The sequence below is a fragment of the Ostrea edulis genome, chromosome 8 (genome assembly GCF_947568905.1).
Source record: "Ostrea edulis chromosome 8, xbOstEdul1.1, whole genome shotgun sequence".
Lineage (NCBI taxonomy): Eukaryota > Metazoa > Mollusca > Bivalvia > Ostreida > Ostreidae > Ostrea > Ostrea edulis.
Genome location: NC_079171.1, coordinates 43,644,476 through 43,672,006, shown reverse-complemented (window position 1 = coordinate 43,672,006; position 27,531 = coordinate 43,644,476). Strand labels below are relative to the sequence as shown.

Below are 27,531 nucleotides of genomic sequence, written 5' to 3'. Positions count from 1 at the left end.
ACAGAGGCGTTTTGTGTGTAGTGTGTTGTTATGTATGTACAGAGGCGTGTTGTGTGTAGTGTGATGTTATGTATGTACAGAGGTGTGTTGTGTGTAGTGTGATGTTATTTATGTACAAAGGTGTGTTGTGTGTAGTGTGATGTTAGTTATGTATGTACAGAGGCGTGTTGAGTGTAGTGTGATGTTATCTATGTACAGAGGCGTGTTGTGTGTAGTGTGATGTTATGTATGTACATAGGTGTGTTGTGTGTAGTGTGATGTTAGTTATGTATGTACAGAGGCGTGTTGTGTGTAGTGTGATGTTGTGTATGTACAGAGGCGTGTTGTGTGTAGTGTGATGTTATGTATGTACAGAGGTGTGTTGTGTGTAGTGTGATGTTATGTATGTACAGAGGCGTGTTGTCTGTAGTTTGATGTTGTGTATGTACAGAGGCGTGTTGTGTGTAGTGTGATGTTATGTATGTACAGAGGCGTGTTGTGTGTAGTGTGATGTTGTATATGTACAGAGGCGTGTTGTGTGTAGTGTGATGTTATGTATGTACAGAGGTGTGTTGTGTGTAGTGTGATGTTGTGTATGTACAGAGGCGTGTTGTGTGTAGTGTGATGTTGTGTATGTACAGAGGCGTGTTGTGTGTAGTGTGATGTTATGTATGTACAGAGGCGTGTTGTGTGTAGTTTGATGTTATGTATATACAGAGGCGTATAGTGTGATGTTATGTATATACAGAGGCGTGTTCTGTGTAGTGTGATGTTATTTATATACAGAGGCGTGTTGAGTGTAGTGTGATGTTATGTATGTACAGAGGTGTGTTGTGTGTAGTGTGATGTTGTGTATGTACAGAGGTGTGTTTGTGTAGTGTGATGTTATGTATATACAGAGGTGTGTTGTGTGATGTTAGTTAGCTACAAAGGCGTGTTGTGTGTAGTGTGATGTTATGTATGTACAGAGGCGTGTTCTGTGTAGTGTGATGTTATTTATATACAGAGGCGTGTAGAGTGTAATGTGATGTTATGTATGTACAGAGGCGTGTTGTGTGTAGTGTGATGTTATGTATGTACAGAGGCGTGTTGTGTGTAGTGTGATGTTATGTACGTACAGAGGTGTGTTGTGTGTATTGCGATGTTAGTTATGTATGTACAGAGGCGTGTTGTGTGTAGAGTGATGTTATGTATGTACAGAGGCGTGTTGTGTATAGTTTGATGTTATGTATGTACAGAGGCGTGTTGTGTGTAGTGTGATGTTAGTTATGTATGTTCAGAGGCGTGTTGTGTGTAGTGTGATCTTATGCATGTACAGAAGGGTGTCGTGTGTAGTGTGATGTTATGTATGTACAGAGGCGTGTTGTGTGTAGTGTTATTTTATGTATGTACAGAGGCGTGTTCTGTGTTGTGTGATGTTATGTATGTACAGAGGGGTGTTGAGTGTAGTGTGATGTTAGTTATGTATGTACAGATGCGTGTTGTGTGTAGTGTGATGTTATGTATGTACAGAGGCGTGTTGAGTGTAGTGTGATGTTATTTATATACATAGGGGTGTTGTGTGTTGTGTGATGTTATATATGTACAGAGGCGTGTTGTGTGTAGTGTGATGTTATGTATGTACAGAGGCGTGTTGTGTGTAGTGTGATGTTATGTATGTACAGAGGCGTGTTGTGTGTAGTGTGATGTTATGTATGTACAGAGGCGTGTTGTGTGTAGTGTGATGTTATGTATGTACAGAGGTGTGTTGGGTGTAGTGTGATGTTAGTTATGTATGTACAGAAGCGTGTTGTGTGTAGTTTGATGTTATGTATGTACAGAGGTGTGTTGTGTGTAGTGTGATGTTGTGTATGTACAGAGGCGTGTTGTGTGTAGTGTGATGTTATGTATGTAGAGAGGTGTGTTGTGTGTAGTGTGATGTTAGTTATGTATGTACAGAGGCGTGTTGTGTGTAGTGTGATGTTATGTATGTACAGAGGCGTGTTGTGTGTAGTGTGATGTTATGTATGTACAGAGGTGTGTTGTGTGTAGTGTGATGTTATGTATGTACAGAGGTGTGTTGTGTGTAGTGTGATGTTAGTTATGTATGTACAGAGGCGTGTTGAGTGTAGTGTGATGTTATGTATTTACAGAGGCGTGTTGTGTGTAGTGTGATGTTATGTATGTACAGAGGTGTGTTGTGTGTAGTGTGATGTTAGTTATGTATGTACAGAGGCGTGTTGTGTGTAGTGTGATGTTGTGTATGTACAGAGGCGTGTTGTGTGTAGTGTGATGTTATGTATGTACAGAGGTGTGTTGTGTGTAGTGTGATGTTATGTATGTACAGAGGCGTGTTGTCTGTAGCTTGATGTTGTGTATGTAAAGAGGCGTGTTGTGTGTAGTGTGATGTTATGTATGTACAGAGGCGTGTTGTGTGTAGTATGATGTTGTGTATGTACAGAGGCGTGTTGTGTGTAGTGTGATGTTATGTATATACAGAGGCGTGTTGTGTGTAGTGTGATGTTGTGTATGTACAGAGGCGTGTTGTGTGTAGTGTGATGTTGTGTATGTACAGAGGCGTGTTCTGTGTAGTGTGATGTTATGTATGTACAGAGGCGTGTTGTGTGTAGTTTGATGTTATGTATATACAGAGGCGTATAGTGTGATGTTATGTATATACAGAGGCGTGTTCTGTGTAGTGTGATGTTACTTATATACAGAGGCGTGTTGAGTGTAGTGTGATGTTATGTATGTACAGAGGTGTGTTGTGTGTAGTGTGATGTTGTGTATGTACAGAGGTGTGTTTGTGTAGTGTGATGTTATGTATATAGAGAGGCGTGTAGTGTGATGTTAGTTAGCTACAAAGGCGTGTTGTGTGTAGTGTGATGTTATGTATGTACAGAGGCGTGTTGTGTATAGTTTGATGTTATGTATGTACAGAGGCGTGTTGTGTGTAGTGTGATGTTAGTTATGTATGTTCAGAGGCGTGTTGTGTGTAGTGTGATCTTATGCATGTACAGAAGGGTGTCGTGTGTAGTGTGATGTTATGTATGTACAGAGGCGTGTTGTGTGTAGTGTTATTTTATGTATGTACAGAGGCGTGTTCTGTGTTGTGTGATGTTATGTATGTACAGAGGGGTGTTGAGTGTAGTGTGATGTTAGTTATGTATGTACAGATGCGTGTTGTGTGTAGTGTGATGTTATGTATGTACAGAGGCGTGTTGAGTGTAGTGTGATGTTATTTATATACATAGGGGTGTTGTGTGTTGTGTGATGTTATATATGTACAGAGGCGTGTTGTGTGTAGTGTGATGTTATGTATGTACAGAGGCGTGTTGTGTGTAGTGTGATGTTATGTATGTACAGAGGCGTGTTGTGTGTAGTGTGATGTTATGTATGTACAGAGGCGTGTTGTGTGTAGTGTGATGTTATGTATGTACAGAGGTGTGTTGGGTGTAGTGTGATGTTAGTTATGTATGTACAGAAGCGTGTTGTGTGTAGTTTGATGTTATGTATGTACAGAGGTGTGTTGTGTGTAGTGTGATGTTGTGTATGTACAGAGGCGTGTTGTGTGTAGTGTGATGTTATGTATGTAGAGAGGGGTGTCGTGTGTAGTGTGATGTTAGTTATGTATGTACAGAGGCGTGTTGTGTGTAGTGTGATGTTATGTATGTACAGAGGCGTGTTGTGTGTAGTGTGATGTTATGTATGTACAGAGGTGTGTTGTGTGTAGTGTGATGTTATGTATGTACAGAGGTGTGTTGTGTGTAGTGTGATGTTAGTTATGTATGTACAGAGGCGTGTTGAGTGTAGTGTGATGTTATGTATTTACAGAGGCGTGTTGTGTGTAGTGTGATGTTATGTATGTACAGAGGTGTGTTGTGTGTAGTGTGATGTTAGTTATGTATGTACAGAGGCGTGTTGTGTGTAGTGTGATGTTGTGTATGTACAGAGGCGTGTTGTGTGTAGTGTGATGTTATGTATGTACAGAGGTGTGTTGTGTGTAGTGTGATGTTATGTATGTACAGAGGCGTGTTGTCTGTAGCTTGATGTTGTGTATGTAAAGAGGCGTGTTGTGTGTAGTGTGATGTTATGTATGTACAGAGGCGTGTTGTGTGTAGTATGATGTTGTGTATGTACAGAGGCGTGTTGTGTGTAGTGTGATGTTATGTATATACAGAGGCGTGTTGTGTGTAGTGTGATGTTGTGTATGTACAGAGGCGTGTTGTGTGTAGTGTGATGTTGTGTATGTACAGAGGCGTGTTCTGTGTAGTGTGATGTTATGTATGTACAGAGGCGTGTTGTGTGTAGTTTGATGTTATGTATATACAGAGGCGTATAGTGTGATGTTATGTATATACAGAGGCGTGTTCTGTGTAGTGTGATGTTACTTATATACAGAGGCGTGTTGAGTGTAGTGTGATGTTATGTATGTACAGAGGTGTGTTGTGTGTAGTGTGATGTTGTGTATGTACAGAGGTGTGTTTGTGTAGTGTGATGTTATGTATATAGAGAGGCGTGTAGTGTGATGTTAGTTAGCTACAAAGGCGTGTTGTGTGTAGTGTGATGTTATGTATGTACAGAGGCGTGTTCTGTGTAGTGTGATGTTATTTATATACAGAGACGTGTAGAGTGTAATGTGATGTTATGTATGTACAGAGGCGTGTTGTGTGTAGTGTGATGTTATGTATGTACAGAGGTGTGTTGTGTGTATTGCGATGTTAGTTATGTATGTACAGAGGCGTGTTGTGTGTAGAGTGATGTTATGTATGTACAGAGGCGTGTTGTGTGTAGTTTGATGTTAGGTATGTACAGAGGTGTGTTGTGTGTAGTGTGATGTTATGTATGTACAGAGGTTTGTTGTGGGTAGAGTGATGTTATGTATGTACAGACGCGTGTTCCTTGTAGTGTGATTTTATGTGTGTACAGAGGCGTGTTGTATGTAGTGTGATGTTATGTATGTACAGAGGGGTGTCGTGTGTAGTGTGATGTTAGTTATGTATGTACAGAGGCGTGTTGTGTGTTGTGTGATGTTATGTATGTACAGAGGGGTGTTGTGTGTAGTGTGATGTTAGTTGTGTATGTACAGAGGCGTGTTGTGTGTAGTGTGATTTTTTGTATGTACAGAGGAGTGTTGTGTGTAGTGTGATGTTGTGTATGTACAGAGGCGTGTTGTGTGTAGTGTGATGTTATGTATATACAGAGGCGTGTTGTGTGTAGTGTGATGTTATGTATGTATGTACAGAGGCGTGTTGTGTGTAGTGTGATGTTATGTATGTACAGAGGTGTGTTGAGTGTACTGTGATGTTATGTATGTACAGAGTCGTGTAGTGTGATGTTGTGTATGTACAGAGGCGTGTAGTGTGATGTTGTGTATGTACAGAGGTGTGTAGTGTGATGTTGTGTATGTACAGAGGTATGTTGTGTGTAGTGTGATGTTATGTATGTACAGAGGCGTGTAGTGTGATGTTGTGTATGTACAGAGGTGTGTAGTGTGATGTTGTGTATGTACAGAGGTATGTTGTGTGTAGTGTGATGTTATGTATGTACAGAGGCGTGTTATATGTAGTGTGATGTTATGTATGTACAGAGTCGTGTTGAGTGTAGTGTGATGTTATGTATGTACAGAGTCGTGTTGAGTGTAGTGTGATGTTATGTATGTACAGAGTCGTGTTTAGTGTAGTGTGATGTTGTGTATGTACAGAGTCGTGTTGTGTGTAGTGTGATGTTATGCATATACAGAGTCGTGTTGAGTGTAGTGTGATGTTTGTGTATGTACAGAGTCGTGTTGAGTGTAGTGTGATGTTGTGTATTTTCAGAGTCGTGTTGTGTGTAGCGTGTTGTTATGTATGTACAGAGGCGTGTTGTGTGTAGTGTGATGTTATGTATGTACAGAGGCGTGTTGTGTGTAGTGTGATGTTGTGTATGTTCAGAGTCGTGTTGTGTGTAGTGTGTTGTTATGTATGTACAGAGGCGTGTTGTGTGTAGTGTGATGTTATGTATGTAGAGAGGTGTGTTGTGTGTAGTGTGATGTTAGTTATGTATGTACAGAGGCGTGTTGTGTGTAGTGTGATGTTTTGTATGTACAGAGGCGTGTTGTGTGTAGTGTGATGTGATGTATGTACAGAGGCGTGTTGAGTGTAGTGTGATGTTAGTTATGTATGTACAGAGGCGTGTTGTGTGTAGTGTGATGTTATGTATGTACAGAGGCGTGATGTGTGTAGTGTGATGTTAGTTATGTATGTAAAGAGACGTGTTGTGTGTAGTGTGATGTTAGTTATGTATGTACAGAGGCGTGTTGTGTGTAGTGTGATGTTATGTATGTACAGAGGCGTGTTGTGTGTAGTGTGATGTTAGTTATGTATGTTCAGAGGCGTGTTGTGTGTAGTGTGATGTTATGCATGTACAGAAGGGTGTCGTGTGTAGTGTGATGTTATGTATGTACAGAGGCGTGTTGTGTGTAGTGTGATGTTATGTATGTACAGAGGCTTGTTGTGTGTTGTGTGATGTTATGTATGTACAGAGGGGTGTTGAGTGTAGTGTGATGTTAGTTATGTATGTACAGAGGCGTGTTGTGTGTAGTGTGATGTTATGTATATACAGAGGCGTGTTCTGTGTAGTGTGATGTTATGTATGTACAAAGGCGTGTCGTGTGTAGTGTTATGTTATGTATGTATAGAGGTGTATTGTGTGTAGTGTGATGTTGTGTATGTACAGAGGTGTGTTGTGTGTAGTGTGATGTTATCTATGTACAGAGGCGTGTTGTGTGTAATGTGATGTTATGTATGTAAAGAGGCGTGTTGTGTATAATGTGATGTTATGTATGTACAGAGGCGTGTTGTGTGTAGTTTGATGTTATGTATGTACGTACAGAGGCGTGTTGTGTGTAGTGTGATGTTATCTATGTACAGAGGCGTGTTGTGTGTAATGTGATGTTATGTATGTACAGAGGCGTGTTGTGTGTAGTGGGATGGTTTGTATGTACAGAGGTGTGTTGTGTGTAGTGTGATGTTATGTATGTACAGAGGCGTGTTGTGTGTAGTGTGATGTTGTGTATGTACAGAGGCGTGTTGTGTGTAGTTTGATGTTAGTTATGTATGTACAGAGGCGTGTTGAGTGTAGTTTGATGTTATGTATGTACAGAGGCGTGTTGGGTGTAGTGTGATGTTAGTTATGTATGTGCAGAGGTGTGTTGAGTGGATTTAACACTGAAGTATGATTTTTAAAAAGAGAAGCTGGAATATAATCATGATTACCAAATATAACGAATTAATGTTGTTTAATATACAGTTGTAATAATGTATCTTAGAACAAATATAATGGTGTTGCAAGATTCGTCAACTGGCAGCAAAAGAAAACATATTCCTCGTGTAAACTATCTACTTCTTTTATCACAGAAATGTATATTATACGCACGTGTGTTTGGATGTGTGTATTACAGGAATTTAATATTCCTTATTTTTTTTTGAAAAATATATTCTGACAAGGCATCATCTTTCTTTTCATTGTAAGCCCATCGTCTGACATATTGTCTGACAGAATATATATTTAGAATATAGAGGACGTTATGTCGCCAATTGAAAGTGCAGGGTACTCTGATTTTAAGAAACCTTTGAAATACGTGATGTAGGGTTCTCATTTTGAATCATTGTCGACTTGGATTTACGATGAAAAGGAACAACAAAGTGAAAATTCAAAGCGTTATTGCGGTTTTCACAAGACATCTTTTGTAAGCTTCTAACTTTTACAATATCTAACAATTTTACAAATCATCCTAAAAAGAAAAAGTCTTAAAGGATCCATAAATCATTAGGACTTTGTTTCTGAGGAAACTTGGTATTTGTAAATTATAGTACGCAACAAGAAACAAATATATATAGCGCCCATGAATACCTCAGAGAAGCCTCTTGCTACTTTGCTATTCGATGGCTTTATACAGACATTCTAAACACATTCCAGTTTTCAATACCTTTCTATTTAAACATGCAACATTTTTTTAACCTTAGAGAAAAAAAACCGTTCTATTTAAAACGACGATTTTCTGAATGATAACCTTAGATTATGTTTTGGCGCATACGATTTTATTGGTGCATGCAGTTTTATTTTTATCCGCTGCTTTATAGAATCATGACAAAAATATTGGGTGTACATAATACGAGAATAATTGAGGTTTTATGCACTTCTCGAGTGACTGATATTACATTTGTAATACATGTACGCATTTAAAAATATTGTAATTCTAGTTGAATTAATATTGGTAATAAATGGCTATTTACAACCCAGTTTGGACTACTGTTACAATATTTGGGCAAAAATAAATTCCAGAGTGGAATAGACTCAGAAAGAACATATTATCAGTAAGACAGTGTAATATGATATATAATACTCTGTATTTTATTTTCACTCTGCACATTTACGCCATTGCACATCATAAAGCTTTACACAAGTTCGCATGCACTTCAATACCATGTCACTGCATAAATAGGTCAGGGTAATGCTGTCAAATTCAAAAGATTCCCGGTGTTAGAGGGAAGGGGGTAAATGACGGTTCTTCCAGCAATAAATATTCCAATGCATGCATGCTCTCGGTAAAAAGGATTTGTTGACTGCACTGAAAACAATATAAAGAAATGATTTACCTACAGCAGGTGATGTTTCTGTATGAGTAAACATGAGGAATAAAACAAAATACAAACAAATACAACAATCATTAGGTTTTAAGAAGATCTTCAGGAGACACCCCCCCCCCCCCCCCCCCCACCTTTCACAGAGCGTTTTGTCCTGGACTCAGGCTGTTTTCCCCCTTTGGTGGGTTCTATAAATTCAAAATCTTTCATTTTAAACATTTGATAACAAAACTTAACTGAGGTAAAAGGTGCAAATTACGAATCTAAAGTTTTACCCACCTTCAAGTCAATGTGACTGGTTGCAGGCACTCGTGAATTGTGCCTCTGTTGCAATAGTAATTCGTATTGGTGGGGGGGGGGATTAATTTTTCATGTAATAGAACGCGTTTACATGCATGTAGTGTAGTACTCAACGCCATAAAACTTCGTATTGCCCTCATTCATAAACTTTGTATTATCATTATCATTAAACATGATTCACTTATTGCCCTCATAAAACGTTGTATTGTCCCCATAAAAACGTTGTATTGGCATAATAAAACAAAAATTGCCCTCATAGAATATCAAATAGGCACCATAGAATCTAGTATTGTCCTAAAATGGTAGCAATGTGGAGTATCATTAAACGACATTTCATTTTATATTGACAGTATTCGAGAAATGTTTCCCCCTCGAAGAATATAAATTTCAGAAATAAAGAGCGCGTTTTTAAATATTTATTTTTAAAAATATTTAAAATATTTAATTTAATGTTGTCGGATTAAATCAACTGCTTTGAAAATTACACTTACATACATCTTGTCCGTGCATCGTCATTTTAAAAGTGTATCGTCATATTTATTTGTGTATCGCCATGTTTACATGTATATCGTCATTTGTACATGTGCACCGTCATGTTTATTTGTGTATCGTCATGTTTACATGTGCACCGTCATGTTTATTTGTGTATCGTCATGTTTACATGTGCACCGTCATGTTTACATGTGTATTGATGTCTGAAAACATAAGATTGATTTACATTGAATGGCACATGTTCTTAATCATTTATAAATTTCTTTTGTAATTTGATTAATTTTTATGATGTTGAAATAGAATTATCTGTTATGGGCTTAATTGTTGTATCAGGAAAGCACAAAGTGCAAGCGATATATGTATACATTTATAAATCCGTATAATGCAGAATAATGACCACGGCATTCCTTCGATCTTTGCAATAACCGAGGAAGGATTCCCAATTGATAATCGGTGTCTACCAAATTTGACTTATGAAAACCTATACCAAGGAACACAACAACGAAAAGGGAAAACTACGGGATTTAATGATGATCATGTGGGAATTGTTATGAGTCAGAATTGACCTTAAAATAAACTCAGTTTTGAAGTCAATCATAAAGACATTCACAAATTTAACAATTTATTTACAATTATTTACAGAAAAATATATAAATAAAATGCTTACAATAGATATTACCCACGTTCACAAAATCAGTGTTCGGTGTTAATTTATTGTCAAAAACCGACTGTTAAATCCAATCAGTCAAAATCCCACAAAATAAGTTCATAATGCTACAAAAAAAATACAATGAATTTATACTTAAATGAAGTTTCGAGATCTTTCGCTTTTACGACTCAAATAAACAGTGACATCGTCTTACAAATAATAGAACGTCTCCAATCCTGTCTAGACCACAGGTGTCCATCACGTACAATTGTATTACATAACAGGAATTCTATGTACAGACCTCAGCAGTAGACGGCTTAGAAGTCTTTGTTGTGGATCAGAATTAGAATCCGACCGTGCTGCTATACATGTAAATGCAATGAAAGTTGAAAGAGTTGTTGACAGTTCATATTACTATTGTCAAATAATATTACTTGCATGTAGCTCACGTCAGTCACGAAGAAAGTGCTGTTGCAGATATGCGTTTGATGCGGTAACATTTTCATCGATGAATGAAAGGTGAAGATAGTGAACAGTTATCAATCTCATAACTCCTACAAGCAATACAAAATAAATAGTTGGGCAAACACGGATCCCTGGACACACCAGAGGTGGGATCAAGTGCCGAGGAGGAGTAAGCATCCCCTGCCGAGAACGATGAAGACACTGACAGATATATGTCTATTGAGGAAGAGTGAAGGGACACATTTGTTTAGAATTCGGCCATTTATTCTGTGAATTTTAAATTATTTTTAAAGCATTCATTATTTTACCACTGGTCGTAGGACAGGGCGTTGGGTTCGTTGACTCCGAGGTCAAGGGTTCGAGCCCAACCCATGCCTTGGCCTCATCGAGCGTGAGACGTAAAATATATTGTGAAAACTTCTACATCACACGTCCAGGAAATGGAAGTGAAAGTCGCGAGCCGTTGAGACCTCGTGTCTAGTGTCGTTGAAGATGTCGACCAGTACGATATTAAGAACCCTCACTGTGAGGGCCCTGAGCGGCGGTCATTGGTTTAAATTTAAATCAAAACGGTTAAAAATACCTCTTGTTTTGAGTGAGCAATTCTCAAATGGAACATTAAAATTCGATGTATCAGTGTAGTTGTATTAGGGATGCCCCCTCTGACATTCAACTTTTAAATGTTTGAAAGTGCAAGGATAGGGTGGGGTGCTTATGAAACAAAAATAGAATGTCATATCTTTCATCAATTGTGAAGAAGATTGATCACTATGTTTGCACTGACTAGTGTGTTGGTAAGTCCAAGGGCGATAAATCTGGTGAACGTATATCGATAGAACGTGAACTTGCTCTGAAAGTTAACATTAACTAGAATTCTGCTTAATCTTCAGTCATCGTTATAAGATTACACACCAGAATTATATCTGACATCATCTAATAGAAGATCAGGCAGTAAAAATATCAAGTCTGATAATATCAACTTTAGTGGAAAAGATGTCAATCAGCATGAACCCCAAAATTCATCTGCATCGATATATGAGATATACATCTACCAAACATTCAACTCATCATCCACAACACAGCTAAGGAAGTCCGGAAAGCAATGAACAATTAGTATTTTTCAGGTCATGTAATAGTCCACTGCAAGCGCTATACCAAGTTCATCGCCTTTCGGGCAAAAGGGTTTTTAAGATATTGAACAAATTAAGCTCATTTTCTTACTAGGTTGTCACCAATAACCTTGTGAACTCACATGATGATTATTAAGCATGAATATGGTAAGCTTTGCAGGAGTATTAGCCTTCATTTTGCCACATTGAATTCATTGAAACTTGTTCTACATTATATATTTCAGTAATAACACTAGTATTGAATTATTTCAAACATTTTTAACCTCAAAGCAACCATATGAATATGTAATTTTGGTGATTAAATAATCATTGTCTTGTAAGACAATAAGTCTTCCTTATGCATGTCTTTACACTAAAAGTAGTTATTTAACGCGGTATATTAGGTTTCTCTTGTTTTTGTTCAAAATAAATGTTTTTATTACATGTAGTCATTAATATACATTCCTATGCCATTGAGAGATTTTAAGAAAAATGGTTGCCATCACTTTCACAGCTAATGCCTCTAGAGAGGTAATTTGGTGAAAAAATACCAATCGACTTGAAATTCGATCTTGATCTGTAAGTCATTACGCAATATAATGACAAGATAATAATGTAATAAGTCTACAAGCACAAAAACAAAAAAAATCCGAAGAAGTAACGAATGACAGAGCTAGGGCTGGACAAGCCTCAAACCTTTCATGGCGGGGGTACATAACAAATAAGCACTGCTCTAGTTGTGTGTGCATGCAAATGATCACTGCATACATTATAATCAGGATAATGTTTAACAAATTACCAACACAGTTCAGGTGGCCAATGGAAATTTACAAAAATATGCAATTGTAAAAAGACATCATTTATAACGATGGATGGAACATTTTGGAACTTTACTGACATTGGATCAAAATATAATGCACTAAAAATACATATTCAGGACGAATATATTTTATTGATCACCCAAGTCCCACCCTGGATCCCGAAAACGAATTCTACATTGCTCATGCAAACGGTTTGCCTTTTGGATTTCCACGAGTAAAGAAGACATTCCTTTAAAAAGGTCGTATTTTCAACATATCAGCAACTAAGCGCCATCCTGGGACTTGAGTCCTGAAACCATTCGTCAAAAATTCCAAGTTGTTTATCATGGTCATACAAAGCGTTAGTCTGTTTGATGTCCAGCAGTAAAGAAGATTCCCCATGTATTCTTACATAATAGACATAAAGATCAATCTAGCCCCATCCTGGTACAGCTGTGCCTGAATCCACAGTGTTGGGAGAGGGCGCAATGATCATTTTAATCAGGATAACATTTCGTTTTCTTGATGTCCATAAGAAGAGAAGTGTTTATAAGATATAAAGCATGCTTGATATATGACCAACTTACCTTCACCCTGTGACATGAACCATGAACGCAGGGGTCAATGATTTTAACAGTTTGTGGTACTCAAGAAGCCCACATGCCTTATCGGTCACCTAAGTATTAGTTGAAAGCATGACAATGCCCACAAGGGCTATGAAATCAAGAACGATGTTCTCATCAGCGTATCTAAGCTAAATTCTACTACTGATCAACAATATAAAACAGGACGTTTTCTTAAAACTTAAATGACCCCGAAAGTGCCAATACTGAGACAGGCTTTACATAATATAATATATGTAGCATAAACACGATATGACTAATTTGAACTCGTCCAAGAGTGAAAACTACGGGGTTGCGAAACTCGCAATTTTGGTACATTCTTTTCTGCTTTTCCTAAATTTATATTGAATTTTTCATACCGTATCAGTAAATTTAAAGAGGTCTTTATAAAGACAATAAGCACTGTGGTAATTTTGGCTCCACCCTGGAACCAAAGCCCTTACCCCCAAGATCATGAAATTTGCAATTTTGGTTAAGGACTGTCTACGCAATCTAAATATATATTTAGTTTCAATTAAATATCAATAGCATTGAAGAAGATACTATCTAAATATTTTATAATATATACCAAAGTTGGCAACGTCCTAGAGTCACAAACTAGAGGTCGGGGATCATGAAATTTAGAATTTTGGTAGAGACCTCCGTGACAATAACGAACAGTAATCAATCTCTTAACTTCTACAAGAAATACAAAATAAAGAGTTGGGCAAACACGGACCCCTGGACATACCAGAGGTGCCTAGGAGGAGTATGTATTTAGTATTTCTTACAGATGTGCAGTTGCAGAGAAGAATATTGATAAGTTTTTACCCAACCCCTAAAGCCCTGAGGGTGCAGAAGCCCTAAATTTACAACTTTTGTTACCCGTGTCCCTTCAAAAATATCTTGTGTTGTAAAAATGGAATGACAGTGATCAGGAAGAAGTACAAAAAGTACAAAATGTTCAATTGTTACGTGTAACACATCAAGCCATTGATCATTTTGGCCCCACCATGATACATGTATCAAAAGACCCTTACCCTTGGAATCATGAAATTTACAATTATGGTAAAATGATACCCGTCCTTTCTAAATATCAATTTAGTTTCAATTTAGCATCAATAGCACTAAAGAAGAAAGGTGTTATTTAAATATTTTACACATGATGACTATACACCAAGTTTGGTCCAGCCCTTGAGTCAGATCCTCAACCCCGGGGAACATAGATTTTACGATTTTGGTAGATACCTTCCTGCTCTACATTACTATGCATTAAGTTTTTCTTACAGATGTGCGGTTGTAGAGAAGACACTTTTTGATAATTTGTCAATTCTGACAGTTTTTTGCCTTATATATAAGGCCCCGGGGGTGCAGAGGTCTTGGAATGTACAATTTATGCCCTCTTGTCCCCCAAATGCTCCATACCATTTTAAAATAATTGGAATGGTAGTTATGAAGAGTTAAAATGTTCAATTGTTGAAGCATGACTGTCTGACCAATTGCAAGGGGTCACCAGAGTTTACCTATAAATGCATTGCTTACTGTAACCATGCCACTAGTTTGACTGCTTGAAGTCCAGGAGTAAAGAAGAGTTTTGAAGATTGCATTATTTACTTTTTATGGTTTTATGGCCACAGCTCTCAAGCCTAGGGGGGGGGGGGGGGGGGGGGGGGGGTAGATACCATGGAATTCACAACTTTTGTTCCCCTTAATCTTAGATGTTAAATACCAAAATTGGTTGAAATTTGTTCAGCCATTCCAGAGACAAAAACCCGGAAATGTTCAAATGTTTCCGACTGGCGAACGACAACTGAAGAAAATAGCAATACCCGAGTCAGGTGACCTAAACATATAGTATGTTACAGGTCTAATTTCATGTAGGGGAGCTGTGTGTTGTTTTTAGAATTGCTCTCTGAGATTGACAATGAGAGCTACTATACATATAATGACACATTTATCACGTGATTTTCAGTACTTTCTCGCAGACCGGAGTACCTTTTTAGAAGAGAGTTATTTTCTAATTTGAAATGATCCTCCATCGTGTTACTAAAATTGCGTTGAAAATTGCGATTCCCGTAGACAAATGTTCACTTATATTGAGACGTCTCCAGCTGTAGGTGTAGTACCACACATTCAGAGCAAAGACAATGAAAATTGTGTAATCCTAACACAGTTATCCCTTTTCTTGTGCAGATTTGAATTGAAAATATGGAGGGATGGTGGTTATTGAAAATGGTGTTCCCCATCACTTTAATTTACAAACAGGGGTCATGAAATTTGTCAGTATCTCCGACTATCCGAGAGCCAACCCACTTCATAAGCGATGTTTGCTTGCTAGTTTGTTGTTGTTTGATGTCTTCTTCGAGAATTTGTTTAAAGTCATTTAGAGACGTGACTTCATGCAGATGACATTACCTGTATTCTGACTGATGTAGAGTGCCTAAAGCCTTAGCGGTGAAATTCTTAATCGTGTTCACTCCTTCTGATGACGTCTAGATATCAATGTAAACTTTCAAACAAATACACAAACAAACCAACACATCATTTAACAACCCATTGATGACGCATCAACATTGTAATTCGGTGTAATTTCTATATTTATCATAAGTTGGTATGTAACTCTTGGTCGTGTTTATGTTTAGATCTAGCCAGGCAAAAAATATTGTTAAGCATTAACTGTTCTAACAGAAAAACACCGTTATATTCTGAATGAATTAAATAGTAAAGTAGATCAGAAAAATGCTTGTTTTTTGTTTTGAAATATTAATCATAGACCAAAAAGGTCTTTATTCATATTTACATTGTAGTGTGTATATGGGGCACATGTACTCAATCTTTATAATATTCCTACAATTTGTGCTATTGAATTATTTTTTAATATTTATTTTCATTCAGTAGTGGTTTTATATACCGTGTCGTATATATTTTGCGTTTTATCACAAAGAAGACTTCAAGGAAAGAAAATAGTTTCTTGTACAATTGTGAAATTGGATATTTACATTCATTATATTCCCGAGTGTCTTAACAGCTTAGTGTTTAACACGCTAGCTTCTTACAGCAGTGACCCGAGTTCAATCCCAATGATTGACAGTGTTTGTATGTAATAGGGTATGGTGGTCAGCCACTCGGACACGTGGATTTCCTCCCGGTACTCCAGTTTCCTCCCAGAAAATAACCCCCCCCCACATATACATTGCTGTTATGTACGGCTTTACAAATAAGAGTTATTATTATATCTATATCATCAAATGTATTGACGTATAATACATATGTAGCTTGCATTTTCGAAGCGGGGTGGGTCACCCCAGGAATCTTGTTTGAAGAGGTCCAACCTGTACGTTGAAGAAACATTTAGTATGATATATAATATTATTACAAATGAAACTATGCACATTGTAAAGTACATTGTAGTTCACTAATCTCAATGGGAACCGTCCCTCCACCGTGTGTCCGCGACTGACTAGTATATTTTTCTGTGTGTTGTTCTTCTTGCATATTTTTGTCGACCAGCAAAGTACACAGTTCTGTAAAGTGTTCAGTGAAATAAAATTGAAGTCAGATTTTCAAAAATTTATTAGTTTGTCCGTTATACTACATATTTTAAGAATTTACCAAACGTATAAAAGTAAAAAGTGCTAAGGTAAACTACATACTGGTTTATATGGATAAGAGATACGTTTGAGAGCACATTATTCTTGATCTCATCTTAGAGTTGTCGTTCCTTATTTACATTTGATTTATCATTTCAGAGAGCTGAATTTAGTTCAACTTCCTAAGTTATCAGACACAACGCGCATTGATACACTGCAGAGGACTATTGAGTGAATGTATCACATCTTCGCATTCTATTGATACATAACAGACATAATAGAAAACGTCCGCTAAAACATGTAATCCTATATTCAAAATTCTTTTCCACTGCAGAAACATTTGTTTCATTCACAGCAACAATGAGACATGGATATTTATTTTCAATTTTATGTGTATCTATATAAAAAATAAACTTAAGCTTTATATCATTCAAACGTTCATTATTATTTTAACTTGTATGCTAAGCACTATGTGGACGAGTTCATTGATGTTTAGAGGGGTTGAAGGTTGCAGGTACTACATAACATCCCCGATACTGAATATAGTAACTAACTGAATATATACATTTATTAAACCAATGTTATCTGCGCAAAAGTGAAAATAAATCAATATGCAATACATCGTAACAAAAATCATAACGGACTTTCTTTGATTTTTATTTTTTGAAAAAAATTGACTCCCAAGAGTACTTGCTGTACTTTGATTAATAAGAGTCGTGCAACGTTTTTGGCTTCACACTTTTATCGCTTCTAATTTCAATTCTATCATTTCAGATCTGAAAAGATTGTCATATAGTAGTCTGGTTGAATGTTTAAAAACCTTCAAATAAACTGACACAGTATATTTTCATTGAAAAATTAAAATAAATTGCATAACTTAATTTCGTGGTATTTTCAAAGGAACGATAACTCCCATAGAGACAGAATAAAATCACTCTCACTGGGCAACCAAAGGAAGATTGCCCTTGTGTAGACAGAAATAGGCTAAATATGTCCATATTTTCAGATAAAATCAGGAACACCGAACAGATAATTTCCCCGGGCGGACCTCTCGTTTGAAACAAAGTACTCGATCCACAGCATCTCGAACACCTCCCGGCTGATGTTCTTACCCTGAAAAGAAAAATAACAGAATACAGGTCTTCATTGCAATACCCGATATCATATTCCCACAAGAAATATTATTTTTCAGCAATTTGAAAGGTATGTTGATGTCTGAGCTTTCTTTTAATTTCATGTTTTAAAAAGGAGGTAGCTTATTGAACCATTAATATATATATATTTTTAGTGTTGAGTTTTCACATACAGTGTATATGCGTAGTCTAAACAAAAATATATGATTTAAAAATACGAAATTAATTCTTTGTGATTTGAATTATAAAACATCTAACTCTAAGATAAAATCCTAATAATGGAATATTTTCGTAGATCCATCATTATATTTACATTGTTTATAAGCCTTTGATATCTTTACCAATTGTAATGAGAGACATTTCTTCATGAATGCGTTGCAATTGTAATTAATGTGCAAACGAACACAGATACATATAGTTCGTCTATTTTTCACGGCCGAGAATTCCAACAGAAAGAAAAGTAGAATGTAAACATACGAAATTTAATACCCGTGAATTGTATACCGGCGTGAAGCGATACTCTCATGCATTCTTCAAAATGAAATTTATACGAAATAAAAACCAGAATTGACTTTACATTTATTGATAGATTAATAATTGACAGACTGTAAGAAGATATTCAATAGTTTTGCTAATGCATAGGAAAACGTTTAACAACAATGAAGTGGGCCGTCAAAAGTAAACATTGTCAATAAAATATCTTGTTCGGTGCAAATTCACTGTATAGCCGGCACCGGCAGCGTTAGTCTGGTCATTAGGCTGCTCGCTTCGAAACCGGGGGAGGGGGAATTCAATTATCGATCCCATTGCTTCGTCAAACCTAAGACATTTAACAAAAGTATATCTATATTGACTGTTGCTTTGCCAAGCGCCGGGGATTAGGGATTGTTTGCATACAGCCCTAAAGATTGGCGCTGGCACGATAAGGAACATACGCAGTTACGGCCTTTATAGCTCCAAGTGTGATACTTTATCGACGTCACTAGTCAGGTATTTGATACTTTATCGACGTCACTAGTCAGGTATTTGATACTTTATCGACGTCACTAGTCAGGTATTTGATACTTTATCGACGTCACTAGTCAGGTATTTGATACTTTATCGACGTCACTAGTCAGGTATTTGATACTTTATCGACGTCACTAGTCAGGTATTTGATACTTTATCGACGTCACTAGTCAGGTATTTGATACTTTATCGACGTCACTAGTCAAGTATTTGATACTTTATCGACGTCACTAGTCAGGTATTTGATACTTTATCGACGTCACTAGTCAGGTATTTTCTTGCTTTTCAAAACAAAAATGACGCTAGAGCGAGTCGACTTTTGTATGAAGTTTGATTTGAAAAGCAGATGAATTTACAGGTCTTCGAAAACAATAGCGGACCATAAAAATCAATCAAACGCAATGTTGTATGTATAATTTTTGGTACGATTTCGATTGACAATTAACTAATACGATAGGCTTCCTTTCCCTGTAAAGAATAATTACTAAGTCCTTACGTCTGATATCGTCTGAAATGCTTTCTGACATTCTTCTACTGGCAATCCATAAGACTGGTTCCAAACCGTTGTGTATTCCTCAATATCAATTTCATTATCACCTTTAATTAGAAAAATGATTTAGAAGTTATACAAGTCAGATATTTCATATAAAATGCTAAATTGTGAAATGCTAAGGCAGGGATACTTTAGTTTTCATATGCTACAGTGCATGCTATATATGTTTATACAAGTAATTTACTCCGATTTGTCGATGTATCTATCTATCTATCTATCTATCTATCTATCTATCTATCTTTCTTTCTTTCTTTCTTTCTTATAGGATCAAACATTCACAAACTGAATGAAAGTGCGAAGCACTTTTATGTTAAGTCTGAGAGTAAAATGTCCAGAGTTTACACATCGATAGATTCTTTAAAAAAGTTTGATTCTTATGATATCAAATTCCTTTACTGTGTTAACAATTTCAAAAACTTTAATAATTTCCCCGCACTACATCATTTGTTTTTAAGTGCGTATGAATACATCGCGTGTTCGGATTTGTGATGTGTAAATCCTGGTTTAGCTTTATTGTTGTCCAATCAAAACAAATGTAATAAACAACATTGGAATTAGATAAATAATGTTTGTAAAAATTCGATCCCTGGCTGTAACCTCGCCCAACCCACAAAGGCCTTAAATTGAATAAATTTGACCCTTCATCACCCCCCCCCCCCCTTGTGGTCATGATTTGAAGAAACTTATATCTGCACCAACTGATGTTTCCATATTCATATGACTAACCTGCTGTTTTAAAAAAAAATATTTTGAATTCTACATAGTCATAAATATGGACGTCTTACTGTGGGGTGGGTCCGATCTCATCCTCTGGAGCTAAATATGACTTGCACAATTTAGAATCTACAATACAGTCCGTCAAGAAAGTTTCACATAAGTTTCACCTGTTGTAGCCCAGTAGTCCTTGAGAGGAAGACTGTTAAAATACTCAATCATATTGGTTTATCTTTCTTTGATTATCTCCCCTTGGAAGGGGACATGACCATTCATTAGAACAATCTTGAAATCCTGTTACACAAGAATGCTCTGTACAGAGTTTGGTTGATACTGTCCCATTCGTTTTATAGAAGACATCGAAAATGTGAAAAGTTTACGGACGGACAGAACTGCAGGCCACGAGTGATCTGAAAAAACTCACCTGAGTTTATACGTGTAGCTCAGGTGAGCTAATACACATAAATATTTTCATCTATAGCTACATGTATACGTCAAAAGAAAATCCAAAGTAGGTACCAGATTTATCATTGACTTCGAACATAAACTGCATAAATCGTTGCTGCCATTCCGGAAAAGGTTTTCCGTTTTTGACCGATTGTAAACAATCACTCCACATCTGAGTCCACTCCTCCTTCGACACCTTGTCATCCTTTAAAAATGCATGTAATTATAAATAATGGTGTAAATAATGATGATGGTAAATATTAATCCGATATGTTAAACCGATCCTCTGAACGATTTAACAACTTTAGATTACTTAAGACAACAAATTATGCATTCAATAAACATTAGAAATATTTGTCCCTCTTACATGACACATAAAGTCACTCAGAACTCTCGAATTTACAAACATTCACTCCGTGACAGAATTAAGCTGATCGCTCCTATACATGCCCATCACTTCACACCACACCCCACCCCACCCCAATCACTGCAATGTTTTGGATGGTAAATCTAAATATATCTACCAGTAAATACATGCTAAATTGATGGATGTAAATATTGAAAATGTAAATATCAACTGAGAAATAAGCTCAACAAGATGATGTTACACAACAAATATACTAATATATACGACAGTGTAAGTATACTTATTTAAATGACTCACTTTAGAAATAATGTACTTATTTTTCCTGCTGTACCATCATACACTCATAAACCACAACGGCGTTTTTTATCCTTGTTTTATGGTTTGTGTTTGTTATTTGCCTTATTGAATAGACCACACAAAATGACATATTCTGCGAGGCAAAGTTAAATATATATATATTTTTTAAAACCCAACATCGGACCTGTCTTTAACGACGGTTGTCTACAAGATGTAATTTGTGAGTAAACACATGTATGAGGGATGTATGGACATTTCTGTGACCTATATGACTGACCTCACGGAGTTTGGGGTTGCTTGTGTGATACCAGGTATATATAGGGACTTTTGCGGGGGTATTTGATATATCCGGGATCTTGAATGACCTCATATTACAGTGTACTAACCTCACGTAACAATATTCCATTAAACTAACGTATCGGATGTGCATAATGTACGTATTACTGAACTATTGCAGGCTCTCTGTTAGCCTGCAGCCACGTCAACTTTTCATTTCTTGTAATCACTTTTTCTTTGATTGTTTGTGTGCCTGTATATCCGTCTCCGAAAACACAAGTACAGTTCCTTTCTCTCTTTCACTTTTTACCTATACGCGTGGTTGCCTGTCTGTCGGTCTCTTAGGACGTCACTCTATTTTCCTATTCAGTAGGTATGTCTGTGTGTGTGGTTTCCCGTCTATCTGTCCCCTAAAATATTATTTCTCAAATTCACTTGATACCCCCCCCCCCTCTCTGTGTATGTATGTATGTGTGACCGCATGTCTATCGGTCTCCAAAAATATCATTTCAGTTCTAGAATTCACTTATTATATGTATCTGTCTGTGTGTTTATATGTCGATCTCCTGAAACAATATTTCCTTTCTCTAATTTAATCCTTATTTGTTTGTTTTTTAGTCTCTTGAGGAATTAATATCCTTTCTTGTGTTCACTGTTTGTCTGTTCGTCGGACCATCTGCTCGTTTGTATGACTGCTGCCATGTCCTCAATTCCTTTTTGTCTTATTCATATTTTGTCTGTCTGTTTGTTACATTCTATCATCGTCATTTCCTTGAATGGTATTCACTTTGTGTGTCCATTTACTTCTCTGCTTGGTGTCTACTGTTCAAACTACCCTGATTCCTTTGTTCTTACTTTGTCCGTTTTACTGTCTGTCTGTCTATCTGTCTGTGAAGCAGCCCCTCCCTTTTTGATCTACTCACTTGGTTTTACTGTCTGTCTGTCTATCTGTCTGTGAAGCAGCCCCTCCCTTTTTGATCTACTCACTTGGTTTTACTGTCTGTCTGTCTATCTGTCTGTGAAGCACCCCTCCCTTTTTGATCTACTCACTTGGTTTTACTGTCTGTCTGTCTATCTGTCTGTGAAGCACCCCTCCCTTTTTGATCTACTCACCTGGTTTTCGTCAGCGTACTTCTTCAGGTCGTCCCAGATGAGGAGTAGCGTCTCTTTACCTTTGTTGTATTGTTCTCCATCTTTAGGCCAACCGAGGCTGTTACAGAAGGTCTGTAAAATCAAAGTGTTACCCTCAGGACAGATACTACATCATACGTTATAATTATTATAATGGTCAACTTTCTCTCGGAACACAACTGGAAAAGTTAATCAGTAAAATATTCCTTGCCATTTTAAATAACATCGTTTAGTCGCTTAATTCACTGGGTCAACACGCGGAGTTGGGTCATGGGTTCAAGTTTAGTCGCTTAATTCACTGGGTCAACACGCAGGGTTCAATCATGGGTTCAAGTTTTGTCGTTTAATTCATAGGGTCAACACGCGGGTTTCAATCATGGGTTCAAGTTTTGTCGCTTAATTCACAGGGTCAACACGCGGAGTTGGGTCATGGGTTCAAGTTTAGTCGCTTAATTCACTGGGTCAACATGCATGGTTCAATCATGGGTTCAAGTTTTGTCGCTTAATTCATAGGGTCAACACGCGGGTTTCAATCATGGGTTCAAGTTTTGTCGCTTAATTCACAGGGTCAACACGCGGGGTTCAATCATGGGTTCAAGAACAGTAGAAGTTGTAATAATTCTCCAGACGACTTTCCATTAACACTGCATCTCTTCACCAAACAAGATAATTTCATAAAATTTCGACATATTAGTGTACACTCGACTGATGCACTCTCCACCCACATTATTTTCCTCCGGTGTGTTATTTAAGATTTGAAAACACATGATGGCATGACTTGCGCCGCTTTAGGCTGGCATACTTCATGAACCGCGTTAGAAGAGTATGCCGGGGTGAAGGGCTGTAGATCATACCCTCAGTGAAGGGCTGTAGATCATAACCTCATGTATTTTCAAAAATGTAGTTTATTTCTTATATTTCCATCCTGCCTATTTTTATGTCGGAAATCCCAGTCGTTAAAATAAACGTGTCATATTTATCAAGATTCATACGCGCATTATTCACAGGTTCATGGGGAAATGTTTATCATTGTAGTTTGTCAAGATGAAAAGTGAAGATAAAGAACATTGATCAATCTCATAACTCCTATAAGCAATACAAAACAGAGAGTTAGGCAAACACGGACCCCTGGATATACCAGAGGTGGGATCAGGTGTCTAATGAAATCTTGGTTGGATTTATATTACGTAACGTCCCTCTTGGGAATTTTCACTGATATGCAGATGTTCAAAAACAAAAACATTGGAAATGTAAATACCCATCCTTAATACCCTACATTTTGTTCTGTAAAATTGAAAAGTTAAGATCTTCTTCAGACACTGTAATTATGGTAGCTACACAGTCTAAGCTTCAACAAAAGTTTTATAGAACTTGACAATCGGTGAAATGTGTCTGTATGAAGCAATACAACCCTTCCCTACGGCTGAAATATACTCAATATATAACTGTTTGATATCCTCTACCTACACACACACGCGGAGTAATACACGGGCATTTCACGCGATATTCAATTTCCCTGCACACTATGGGGGAGTAAACAATCGTGTTGGCCAAGAATGAGAGGTCCCAGGTTCGATTCTAAATCATTAGACGTTTAACATAAGTACTGACTGTTCCTACGGCAATCTATAAGCAACCGGGCATTAAAAATATTGCTTTCGGGTATGAACTTTAAAATGTAGGTCTTGTGTCACAGTAGGTATTGAGATGATAAAGATGACTACCGCCTTGAACACCAAACATAGATACCGGTCGCGGTAGCTTAGTGGTAGAGCGTTCTCTTGGAAACTGGAAGGTCGCGATTTCGAGCCCCGCTCGTGTTATGGCCGCTTCAAACCTAATACGTAGACATAAACTACTTGTAGTGATTGCTCCTTCACCAAACAGGGTTTTCGGATATGACTTTAAAAGGGTTTTTTGTCGCGGCAGACGTTGACACACTAAATTACCTCACTGATACTGACATACTAAATAACCTCAGTTATTTTGTGGTAATTCACCTACAGCTGGTGACGTCTCAATATGAGTGAACCATTATTAACAGAACGTAAAACAAAAGAAACATAGATCAAAAACACATAGCACTTCACCTACAGTTGACGATGTGTCTGTTTGAGTAGAAAAGTCTTGTCACAAACTAACACTACATACGTCACAAAATAAACATTAAAATGCTTAATTATGTGCAGTTTGTAGCTGACGCTGTATTTGATGTAATTATGAATTAAGGTTTCCTCTATATGTATGTATGAGAAGGGAAAACAGAGAATGTTATATTGTAGCGCAACCATAGAATGATGTAGTGCAACCATAGAATGATATAGCGCAACCATAGAATGATATACCGCAACCATAGAATAATGTAGCGCAACCATAGAATAATATAGCAGCCATAGAATAATGTAGCGCAACCATAGAATATTGTAGCGCGCTTGCTTCACAGCCAAAGCGGTTAAAATGTGAATCTCGCTAAAATAAGTACACATAAATCAAACTTTAAACGCTAAAGATAACTGATGGTATAGTAAACCTGCTTATAACGAAGTGCTGCGGACGAACAGATTTGATTCATTATAATCGACATTCGTTGTATTCAATAAAATCATGACATGTTTTAAAACCACAGGGAATAAAAATACAACTTCGCTCTAAATGTGAATCCATTATAGATGTGTTCATTGAAACCGTGTTGTAATGTACCACCCCCCCCCCCCCCTTCCCCTCACAACAGCAAACCCCAAAACCTGCAAGGATGTTTCTCCTCCTTTAAACTTAAGAATGTTTTTTTTAATTATGAGAGATTGTAGTTCATGTTTTTTCCTTTATGCAACAGAAATTAATGAGAAAAGTAACCTTCCCCATAAAACTATGCTCCTATTACTTTTATGCCCAGCAGAGCTAATGAGCAGAACGGTGATATTCCGAGTCTATCGATCTGCCCATAAACCTATTTTATCAAAAACGTTCGGAAAGCTTAATGAGTTCTTGTTTCTTTAGAACATAAAGATTTAAATGTCTGTAATTAAAGAATATCCTTTAGTCATTTATTTCATGCCCATAAAATTTATATGTTAACTCAGGAGAAATTTTGTAATGGGAAAGTTGAAAAGAGTGCACAAAGCAATGCTTGTGTGACAAAGAAAACAGTTACTAGGTCTCTATGTCTAGTTATTCAACATTCTATTTTGTTAAAGTGATGATTTTGAAAGTAAAGAGATATGGGTGTGTCCAGGGTTCCGTGTATGTCCAATTATCTACTTTGTATTGCCTGTAGCAGTTATGAGATTGATCAATGTTGGTTATCTTCACCTTTCTAAAACATGATTATTTCTTAGGAATTATTAGATAAATCCCCCCTTTTTATTTTTACGCCATCGTCACGGGTGTGTGAATCGTATTTTTTATCTCTCTCTTTTAATACCAGTTGTAGCTGTCTCTGCGATTTTAAAACGGGTGGGACTGTTTGCAAGTGTAAAGGGGCGAGAATAATACGGCGCGAAAACTAACCAATAAATATACCGTATGCATGCATGATACATTTAACATACAGGCACTTTCCACAACCATTTAGACACAACGATGTCTCTTTGTCACCATAGACGTGGGGATATATTGGATCGCATTATGTCCGGGAGGTTGTGGGTTCGACCCCTATTCGAACCTTGGCCGAGCTTAACTTTAAGACGTAAAACAATAGTAATGACGGTTTCCTTCGTCAAACGCTCGACAATTAAAATGCCTAGTCCCGGTATTCTAGGTGAAACCTTTGAAATAGAGAACACCATGTCACGACAGGCATGATAACGAACGTCGTTGACTTTTACAGTCAGGATTTGAGGCATAACACTAGTGCTGACTTTTCAATATGAGTGAGCAACTCCCAAAGGAACAAACCTATCTACTGAGTTCAAATACAATGTATATGTCAATCAGATTTTCTTTATTGTAATAGCTACACAAAATCGTGCACAAATAGTATGTGAAACTGAGTAATAATTCATAGGGGATACGCATTAGAGGTCTCCTGAAAACATTTTAAGTACAACCCATCAATTTCACAGGTCTTTGTCGTTCGATTTGCCTTTCCATTTATTCCCTCCGTTTCTCTATGTACATGTATAGATGCTATCTATCCAAATGTATATAAGCCAACGAAGCTTAAAATTGACATGCGCACTAACAGGATTAAACCATTACTAAATTAGCCGAGTAGATCTAGTATCTGATGAAACTCCCGACAACTCAAAGACACATGACGTAATCCATAATGTCAAAGTGATGTTCCAGTCTACCGCCCCATACCTTATCACAGGGCGGAATCCGGACTTTGAAGATGTTTGATTTTAAACATACGTTTTTGAAATCCATTATGGATTCTAGAGACCGCGGAATGTATAATACTACTGAGAGGCTTAGCGCGACTGAGTACGCTAATCCTGATCAATGGTCCATGATCCAGAGCTCTCTGTGATACTACTCGCACCTAATCACTCAAGTACGAACCGCGGCTATGTCGCCAAGGAGGGGAGGATTTTGGAACAAAATTGGGGATAAATTGAGAGATGCGTCCAAATGAAGCTGAAATTGTGGCTAGCTGTCAATAAGTGTCTTGAAGTAGAATGCATTAAGGATTATTACACACTTCACATTGAAAAGCTGAAGCTTTAAGTTTGAGCCGCAGAGCGATCTTTCAGAGATTGTTCATATAAAAAAAAATAATGTCGACTCAATTTGGTTAAGAAAGCTAGGTAATTCTTTTCTTAGAGAAAAAAAGGCCAAATCTTTCCTGCATCTATTTATGATTTATTGTTGATATGGAAAGAAGTCGCGGGGTAACGTGGCGCCGTGGCAGTAGCTCATATACTCAACGTAAATTAAATTCATCGGAAGTTGTAGTTGTACAAACGGGGTGGCAATGGGGTTTAACAATTGAGGACAAATTAATAACAGTATGTATGATTGTTGATCTGTTCATTGGCATCAATTCTAATTTTCCTGCTTTGTGTTGTGCAA

At 37.2% G+C, this 27,531-nt stretch overlaps 1 protein-coding gene across 1 annotated transcript in view; it reads right to left on the bottom strand.

Moving 5' to 3' along the window:
* Positions 1 to 16,557: 16,557 nt before the first annotated feature.
* Positions 16,558 to 27,531, bottom strand: part of LOC125662643 (sarcoplasmic calcium-binding proteins I, III, and IV-like) — a 50,824-nt gene continuing 39,850 nt past the window's right edge. Inside the window, exons 4-7 of the mRNA XM_048894929.2 lie at positions 22,501 to 22,611; positions 20,520 to 20,652; positions 19,230 to 19,330; positions 16,558 to 17,705 (exon numbers count right to left, since the gene is read on the bottom strand). Coding sequence (XP_048750886.1) covers positions 17,595 to 17,705; positions 19,230 to 19,330; positions 20,520 to 20,652; positions 22,501 to 22,611 — 456 coding nt within the window. The 3' untranslated portion in view covers positions 16,558 to 17,594. The remainder of the gene's footprint in view (positions 17,706 to 19,229; positions 19,331 to 20,519; positions 20,653 to 22,500; positions 22,612 to 27,531) is intronic.